This window comes from Myotis davidii, unplaced genomic scaffold (assembly GCF_000327345.1).
Source record: "Myotis davidii unplaced genomic scaffold, ASM32734v1 scaffold663, whole genome shotgun sequence".
Lineage (NCBI taxonomy): Eukaryota > Metazoa > Chordata > Mammalia > Chiroptera > Vespertilionidae > Myotis > Myotis davidii.
The window spans coordinates 7710590-7719425 of NW_006295816.1; the positions used below are offsets into that span (position 1 = coordinate 7710590).

At 56.1% G+C, this 8836-nt stretch overlaps 1 protein-coding gene across 1 annotated transcript; it reads left to right on the forward strand.

The window, feature by feature from the left end:
* Positions 1–1813: 1813 nt before the first annotated feature.
* Positions 1814–7025, forward strand: CSRNP1 (cysteine-serine-rich nuclear protein 1). The gene is made up of 4 exons (XM_006770552.2): positions 1814–2127; positions 3818–4077; positions 4524–4838; positions 4938–7025. Exons 1-4 carry the CDS (start codon positions 1917–1919, stop codon positions 5865–5867), a joined length of 1716 nt encoding a protein of 571 aa, XP_006770615.2. The 5' UTR covers positions 1814–1916; the 3' UTR covers positions 5868–7025.
* Positions 7026–8836: the final 1811 nt, after the last annotated feature.

The window sequence follows — 8836 nt, forward strand, 5'->3', positions numbered from 1 at the left end:
ATTTTATGTTTCTAGGGAACAGCCAGGCAGAAATACCAAGTGGGCATTTGGTTTTGGGGGAAGGGGTCTCAGGCTTGGGTGTGTGATTAGGGAGCCACTCAGCACCCCGTAGACACATCTGGAGCTTGGGAAAAGATGGACCTTGTTGTGAGACTGTGGTGGGGACGACAGCGAGCCTGGGGGTGGTTTGTCCCTGTGTGTCTGAGCGTCTCTGGTCTCCATGTGTTGTTATATGTGTGCATGCCTGATTCTGGGTCACAAAGTCCCCCCATCTCCTGGGAGAACCTGCAGGTCAGCTGCAAGCTGGGTTGTTTTTGTTTGTGGTTTGGCCCTGGGAGGGGGTGCCAAGCCTGAGAATGCACCCGCCGAGAAGCCCCCGGAAACACCTGTGTGTCCTCTTTCCCCCGGGGCCCCAACGTGGAGTTTGCACGGAGGCCAGCCCTCTCTTGCTTCTCTTGTGCCTGCAGGGAGAGGCTGACCCTGCACAGAATGGTATCCAGTAAGCCTACCGGGAAGCTGATTGACAGCACACTCTCTGGGTCTAGGATCCAGGGACTTTGTGAGAGGCTGGGCGAAGGGAGAAAGGGGTGTTTGGAAAGGACACCTGAGGAGTGGAGATCGCCAGCCCTCTGGTTGGTTTTTCCTGTTCTCTCTCATTTCCTGTGGTAGCTGTGGGGGAGGGGCTCCCCAGGACTGGGGCCCCTGCATCGTTTCCCTTTCCTCTTGGTGACCTCCTGGGGGCCGAGCCCTGAGTGCCACCCGATGTGCAGAGACAAGGTGATCAGCCCTTGGGACTGAGTCCTTAGGGGATCCCCAAGGGGGGTGGAAGGGGCTGTTATTTGCCTTGGCATTTAGGGGAGGGAACCCCAAGTCCCCTCCACTCCACTTGGATGGGGCCAGCCAGCCTGTGGGAACCTGGTTGCATTCCCGCGGAGGACGGAGACCTGCAGAGGGAGACAGGAGCAGGTGTCCTGGGGAGGCTCCGAGCCACCCAGCTGCAGACCGGAGAGAGCGGGACATGGTCTTGGCAGGTCAGTTTCACTGGAAGAGTTGTGGGTTTTTTTTAATGGGAAACAATAATTTCCATGGGAAGTTAATTCAAACAAACAGGGCTAGATATTGGAGTAGAAGGCAGATGTAGGCGACCTTTTCAGACCAAACAGGAGATACGAAAGCGACATGAAGCCTAGGTGTCCCACAGTTGTGACTGGAGGCAGGTCCTCCGTGGAGCGGGGGTTTCTGAGGGAAAGTTTGAGCAGGTCCTTCGCGGGAGAGGAGGGACTCGGGAAAGTCCTGGGCCTGGGAAGCAGGGCCAGCGGCAGAGCGGCCTGCTCCCCCGCGTGTCCTGGTTGGCCGGGCCCTGGAAGCAGGGCCCACAGCTGCTGCGTGTGTGCAGGGCAGTGTGCCTGCGGGTGTGCTTGGAGGGGAGGGGGTGGAGGAAGCAGATCCGTGGCCGCCGACAGTCTCTCACACACACAAAAGCACACAGATGTGAGCCCTGTGAATCACCCAGCCAGTGAGTCAGCCCCTAGGATTCCTGTCGGGGAGTGAGCGAGGCTGGGCAGAGGTCTGTCAGTCCATCTGTTCGTCTGGTGTGTGCGCGCCTGTGTAGGTGGGTTGTGGGAGGTGGTGGGGAAGGTGCCGGGCAGGGTCCTGGAAGGGCTTTTGGGCGGAGTGATGGGAGTCTCCAAGTACCAGGACGAGGGCTTGGGCCTCTCTGCTCTGTTTTGTGCAAAAAAGCCCCCTGGGGATGTGCCCCCTGCACGTGGAGCTCCGGGGCCGGGGCGGGAAGGCCTGGGACACCTCGAAGGGTAAGTGGGAGAGGTGGCAATCAGAGCTGAGCCCACCTCTGGCCTCAGGCCGCCTCTGAGAGCTTTCTCCTTCCTGTTCCAGGCTGTCTGTGCCCGGTACCCACCATGGCTGGGCTGCTGAAAAGGAAGTTTGACCAGTTGGAAGAGGATGACTCCTCACTCTGCTCGTCTTCGTCTTTGTCCTCCTCGGGCCACCACTCCGGCTCCTGCTCCCCAAGCTCTTCAGTCTCCCCAGCCTGGGACTTGGAAGAGGAGAGCCCCTGGGATCAGATGTCCCCGCCTGACCGAAACGTCTGTGGCCCCCAAAGTTTCACCCGTGAGTCCCTACCCTCCTGGGAACCCCACCACACCCCGCCCCCCTTCTTCCTTCCTTCCTAAAGATGAAATTGGGAGGCATGTGACAAAGCCGTCCTAGCTACTGGAGGCTGTGTCCCCATGGCTTTAGCTCCCCACCTCATCCACTTCCTGGAATACAGTGGTTACTTAGGAATGCCCACTGTCCAGAGGCTCTTGGTCTTGGGTGCATTCACCTTTGACCCTGGGACTCCCCTGTTTCCAAGTCATGACATTCAGAGCAGAGCTCCCGAGAGTGGCCCTTAGCCCTCCCGCCCCGGCTCCTCCCTTCTGTTCCAGTTTCGTTTCTCTGGCTCTCGCCCTGTCCTCCTTCCAGCTGCTCTGCCAGAGCCCCACGCCCGCTTCTCGGCTCTGAGGCCTGTCAGGCCGGTCCCTCTCCTGTCAAAATGCCGCTTGGCTTTACCTGACCGGAGTGAAAGGTTTCCCCCCGGTTATTTTTCAAGCTGGCAGGTTCTGGTTCCAAACGGGCCAAGGAGGCCCGGGAGCGGTTTCTCAACCTTGCTTTGTACAGTCGCTCCCCCCAGCCCCGAGGAGCCTTTGTAGACCCCTTTTCCCCTCATCACCCCCACCTGGTATTTTCTGAGCACAGAGATGGTGTTCGTTTAGGTACTACCTACATGTCTGTGTTATATATAAAAAAAGTATAATTCTTAGCACATAGATCTAACGGTACATTAACTGATGAGACAACTGTGGGTTTATCCTAGAACTAGAAGGATGGGTTAATATAAAAACCAATCTCATAGTTTACCCACTGACTGTGTCAGAGGAAAAAAAATTTTAGAGCTACTCTAGATGCTGAAGAATATTTGATAAAACATAATGTTCCTTCTAGATAAGATTCTTGGTAAGGTAGACATAGTGAATTCTACTTAAATGGTTAAAAAATAGGTTTCATCCCAAAAGCTGATCTGACTAATGAGGAAATACTGGAAGCATTTCCCACTAAGTCAGGAACAAGAGGAGGATGCTGTCTGTCACCACTGTTGGTTAACATGGTTCAGGAAGTGCTAGCCAATTCAGTTTGCAGAGAGAATAAGAATTCTCCATATTACATTGGACAGGCCAAATTGCCACTAATGTCTCTAATAGCATATATAAAGCGATGCTACAAATCAATAAAAAAAAATTAGGAAACTATACAAGGGACCTATAATCTATATATATAAAAGGCTAATATGCAGAGTGTCCCCTCGGCTAGTTTTGACTGGGAGACTGGGTGTTCAATTGCTCATTATGACGTGCGCTGACCACCAGGGGACGGTGTAGAATGGAGGAAGGCCCCGGCCAGCAGCCGGAAGGCCCTGATTGGTCCTGATTGCTGGCCAGGCCTAGGGACCCTACCTGTGCACAAGTTTTGTGCACCGGGCCTCTACTTGGCTTATAAAGATGGGAAAGATGTTTACACTTACAAATGCTCTCATTTCAGCTGGTAATAGCAATAACCTAGTATTGGCATAGGGGTGGTGTTTAATTTTAGCTCCTCATTTTTTTTTTTTTTTTTTGGCTTCTAAATTTGAATCCATCTCTTTTGAGGGGCGTGGTGAGGAGAAAGGAGTTGTGAGGAGCAGTGAACCAGGGTCCTCTTCCAGGGGGTTGTGCTGCGTATCACAGAGAACTCATGCGCTACTCCTGCTCTGCTTGCCTTCCAGCCTTGTCCATCCTGAAGCGGGCTCCCCGGAAGCGTCCAGGCCGCATAGCCTTCAATGGCACCACTGTCTTCTACTTCCCTCGGTGCCAGGGCTTCACCAGCGTGCCCAGCCGCGGTGGCTGCACTCTGGGTATGGCCCCTCGCCACAGTGCCTGCCGCCGCTTCTCCTTGGCCGAGTTTGCACAGGAGCAGGCCCTGGCACGGCAAGAGAAGCTCCGCCTACGCTTGAAGGAGGAGAAGCTGGAGGTGCTTCGATCGAAGGTAGGAGACCCCTCAAAGGTCCACAGCGAAGTCCTAGCCCTGAGGGGAGGGGCATCAGGGGCAGGTGCTGGTTTGCCCACTATGTGGGGAAAGACATGCCTGGGGCCAGTAACGGCTCGATCGGGATCTGTTGCCTGGGTTATGTGCAGGCAGAATGGGGCATGGTACCTGAATCTGTCTGCCTCACTGGGGAGGAGGATGTGGAACTGACGGACACCGGGGTTGGTGTATCTGGCTGAGGGAGGGCGTTTGTCCATGAAATGGACAGGAAATCTCTTTGCAGATGCCCCAAGGGCAGTGTTCTTGGCCGTCCTGATCACTGGGGAATCCACAGTGTTCAGCCCAGAGTAGCACATGGGGGGTGTTTGTCGGATGACTGGTGGCTGTGGGGACGAAGACCACCACGTCTGTGCCTCTCACATTCCTCCTCTCCCCCCCGGATGCAGCTTACAGAGGCCGGGGTACCTGAGGCGGAGGCCGGCCTCACTCTGACCGTGGATGCCATTGATGATGCCTCTGTGGATGAGGAGTTGGCAGAGGCCGTGGCAAGTGGCCGGTTGGAGGAAATGACCTCCCTCCATCCCTACCCAGCCCGGAAGCGGCGGGCCCTGCTGCGGGCTGCAGGCGTGCGGAAGATCGATCGAGAGGAGAAGCGGGAGCTGCAGGCTCTGCGCCAGTCCCGGGAGGATTGTGGCTGTCGCTGCGATAGGGTCTGTGACCCTGAGACCTGCAGCTGCAGCCTGGCGGGCATCAAGTGCCAGGTACGGTGGTCGGGCTGGGCTGGGAGCGGGAGCCTGAGCTGGGGGGCTGCTTCTCTGGGCTCCTCAGGATCCTCACTCCTGCCTCTGCCTTCTCTGCAGATGGACCACACAGCGTTCCCCTGTGGCTGCTGCAAGGAGGGCTGTGAGAACCCCAAGGGCCGTGTGGAGTTCAATCAGGCGCGGGTTCAGACCCACTTGCTGCACACACTCACCCGCCTGCAGCTGGAGCAGGGGGCTGAGAGCCTTGGGGAGCTGGAGGCCCCTGCCCCGGGCAGTCCACCCAGCCCTGGTGGGCAGGTCCTGACCCCCGCTTTCTCACTGGCCAACTCCCCTGTGAGCAGCGAGCTGGGAGACCACAGCTGCAGCAGCGACATGACTGACTCCTCCGCAGCATCGGGCACTAGCGAGCCGCCCGACAGTCCTGCGCATCCAGCCCTGCCTGACCCTGGCTTCCAGCCTGGTATGGATGATGACAGCCTCGAGCGGATCCTGAGATTCAGTGACTCAGACCTGGGTGGAGACGAGGACGAAGAAAGGGGAGTGAACCTCGACAACCTCAGCTGCTTCCACCTCGCCGATATCTTTGGTTCTGGTGACCCCGGTGGCCTGGCTGGCTGGACCCACAGCTATGCCAATACCAGCTTCACATCAGGCATCCTGGATGAAAATGCCAACCTGGATGCCAGCGGCTTCCTAAACAGTGGCCTTGAAGGGTTGGGAGAAGGCAGCGTCCCTGGCACCGAGGTGCCGCCCAGCATGGACGCCGGCCAGAGCAGCTCAGTGGACCTCAGCTGGTCTTCCTGCGACTCCTTTGAGCTGCTCCAGGCCCTGCCAGACTACAGTCTGGGGCCCCACTACACCTCTCGGAAGGTGTCTGACAGCCTGGACAATTTTGAGGCACCCCACTTTCCCTTACCTGCCTTTTCCCCACCGGGGGACACCGGCGTTTGCTTCTTGGAATCCATCATGGGCTTGTCGGAGCCAACTGCCGAGGACGCTGGCTTCCTTCTGGAACAGCCGGTTGTTTGAGGACACTGCCCTGGCATCACTGCTGGAGCTCGTGCCTATGCGAGGACTAGGGGGCCTTTTCCCGGCCCCGAAAGCCCTGTTGCTGCTGTGCCATAATTTGGGGGCTCTCTGGGGCCTGTAGTAGGTAACCGCCTCCCATTGGCCGGCTCACCCATGTGGGCATTCCTAATTTCCATGCAACCCTCTGGGTTGGTTTATTATTTATTTTTGTAACTTTCTGTGCTGGAGAGTGGGAGGGGGCTCCCCCCTTCAGCCACCCAGCCCCTGGTGCCCAGTTTCTCCCACTTCCATGGCGCGTGCCAGGAAGAGGAGGGCATGATGTTTCTTAGCCTAACGACAGTGAGACAGGGCTGGAAACATCTACCTCTTCTGGCTTCTGCCATCCTGAGCCCTCGCCCCCTGGGTGGCTGAATCCTCTGGACTGTGAAGACTATAATTTATTTCCATAATTTATTTGGAGACTAGGCAGCTTAGGCTTCCCAACCCTGGCTGGGGTCAGGGTGGGGCACAGACCCCTTTTACCTTATAGTCCTGCAGCCCTGCCTGGTCTTAGGTGTAGACCAGATGTGGATTCAAACCCTGTGTCTACTGTGGCAGCTGCCTGACTCTGGATGGTTGAGCAGGCAGAGGTTAGCCTCGGACAGTGTCTGCGCAGAGGAGGGACTGAGCTGACCAACCGTGACCCACTCAGCCCCCTCTACTTCCTGTCCTCTGCCCCATCTCTCCCCTCCCCCAAGGGCCATGGCCTTTAGTCCTGGCCCACCAATGTAGGAGGGGGAAGCAGGAGGCCGAGAGAGCGCGAGGGGCTTGCCTCAGTGCCTCGGGGCCCACCGCCTGCCCTTGAAGACAATCTCAGGGCTTTCTGGACACTGCACTCCAGCCTGGCCCACCTGCCTGTACCCTTGGCCAGTTGGCCAAGACAAGGGGTGGTGCCTTATGGCTCTTATGCCCGTTTGTTGTTGATGAATTTTGCCTCCTAATTTCTATATTGTCCCTGAATATTGTAACTATAATTTATTCATTTTTTTCTCTGTGTCTGTGCCAAGGAGCCCAGGCTCTGGGCCTGCCTTCTTACCCAGGAGGTCGTCAGCCTGTGCGCTTGTGGGAACACCTTCTACCTGAACTTAACAGGTACCAATAAAAAGGCTCTATTTTTAATGGTGCGGTCTGCATTTGTGGGAAGACTAAGAACACAGGTGTACGCTCAGGAAGTGAGGGGGAGGGAAGGGGAGACAGGCCCTGTAGGGCAGTGCGGATACTGAGGCTGGTGGGAATGGGAATTGGGGACACAGTATGCTGGGCCTCCTTCCATGCAGGCCAGGCAACCTGGAGACTGGAAACCAGCTGAGAGAGCCTGGCTGGGCTCAGGGAGCAGTTCTCCCTTTGGAAGAACCCCTCTCCCTCTCCAGGGGTCTCCTGGGGTGGATAGTCTGAGACAAGCTGTGCGCTTGGATGGGTGAGGGCACTCGCCCACACTGAGCTGAGGCTCTAAGGGTGAGGTCGCTGCCCCTCCCCCAGGTGGAGGCAGGCGGAGGGGTAGGGTGGGTAGAGGCCTTATGTGGGGCTGAGCTACTGATGTCCCTGGGGACTTGAGCACCACACACCGGAAGCTGTAGAACTTCATCCATCTGCACCAGCCAGACCTGTCTGACCTGTCCCTGGCCGCCTGGGCTGCAGGCCAGAGGAGCAAGCTGCACTCTGCCCTGGTGAGCCCCAGTCTGGGGGCTTGAGGAGCAAGGTCAACCTCCCTCTTAGCAATAATAATAATTTGCACAAGTGCTGGGAAGGGGACCCAACAAGGAGACCTGACTTCTTGTTCTAATCCTCTGCCTCTGTTGGTTTGCGCTCTCTGTGGTTTACTGGTTAAGCACACAGACCCACAGTGCCAAGTTTGAATCCCAGCTCTTCTACCAAGTGAGATTTCTTATGCAAATGACTTCCTCCTCACTGTGCCCAGGTGTCCTCAGTACTGTGCAAATAACCCTGCTCACCTCCTAAGCTTGTCTAGTTCATGTATATACAGCACTCTGAAGAGAGTCTGGAACATGCCAGCCTCATGACTTCCATGCTCTTTTCATGCTTTGGCCTCTATTTCTCTGTTTTATCCTTTTTTTTTTTTTTTTTTTTTACCACTTTTGTCACCTTTTAGGTACATCTCTTGCCTTGGGACATGCATGCACATGGTCACATGGCCATATGGTCAGTGGCCACTAGAGGACTCGAGGCTTGGCCTCTGGCCCACGGTGGGGTCGGCTGTCCTTGTGACCAGCTTGGGCAGGGACAGCCAGGTCTTAGGCTTCTCATGGTGGACACTGAGTTGCCCTCTCTCACTGGCCTCCGGAAATCCCTTTGTAGAGATTGCTTCAGCCAAAAGCACATCTCTCCAAAGGCAGTGAGGTTCAGCTCTGAGTAGCCAGGGGTCTGGGTGGCAGCCTCCAGCAGGTCCAATACCCCAGCTGGAAGACCCTGCGGGCTCCTACCCTGTGGACACAGCCCATGGGCTGGACTCAACCTGCTCACGCCCCCTCTAGAGCCACAGGGCCACTTGGCCTTTTTTTTTTTTTTTTAAGATAAATGAAGACGGTCGAGGTTTTACAGCAAAGTAAGTGTGCTGAATATACAATGTTTTACGGCATCATTTTCCATAGACAGACCTCTCAACACAGCCCTTGTGGAGAGGGGCTAGTGTTTGGACATGTTATGGGTCGAACCTGTGGTCCCACGTGGCTGTGATTCAGGCTGCCTGAGGTGCAACAAGTAAACAAAGCTTGATCAGGTGCATGTCATTGAGTAGAAACCCACGAGAACGTGGAGAACGTCGTAAACATCTTGACCACGCCCTTACTTTGCCTTGTGGAATCTGGCTATAAATAAAGACTCGGCTTGCAGGCCATGGCGCTGTATCTCCATCAGAGAGGGCAGCATCCCAACCAGACCCAGCTTTCCTCATCTGTCTTTTCTAAATCCTT

Bases quoted from the DNA above. Each gene is read 5' to 3' on its own strand.
- CSRNP1 (XM_006770552.2), top strand. From the start codon at position 1,917: ATGGCTGGGCTGCTGAAAAGGAAGTTTGACCAGTTGGAAGAGGATGAC. The intron at 2,128-3,817 runs GTGAGTCCCTAC...CTTGCCTTCCAG, and splicing joins TGGCCCCCAAAGTTTCACCC to CCTTGTCCATCCTGAAGCGG. The intron at 4,078-4,523 runs GTAGGAGACCCC...CCCCGGATGCAG, and splicing joins TGGAGGTGCTTCGATCGAAG to CTTACAGAGGCCGGGGTACC.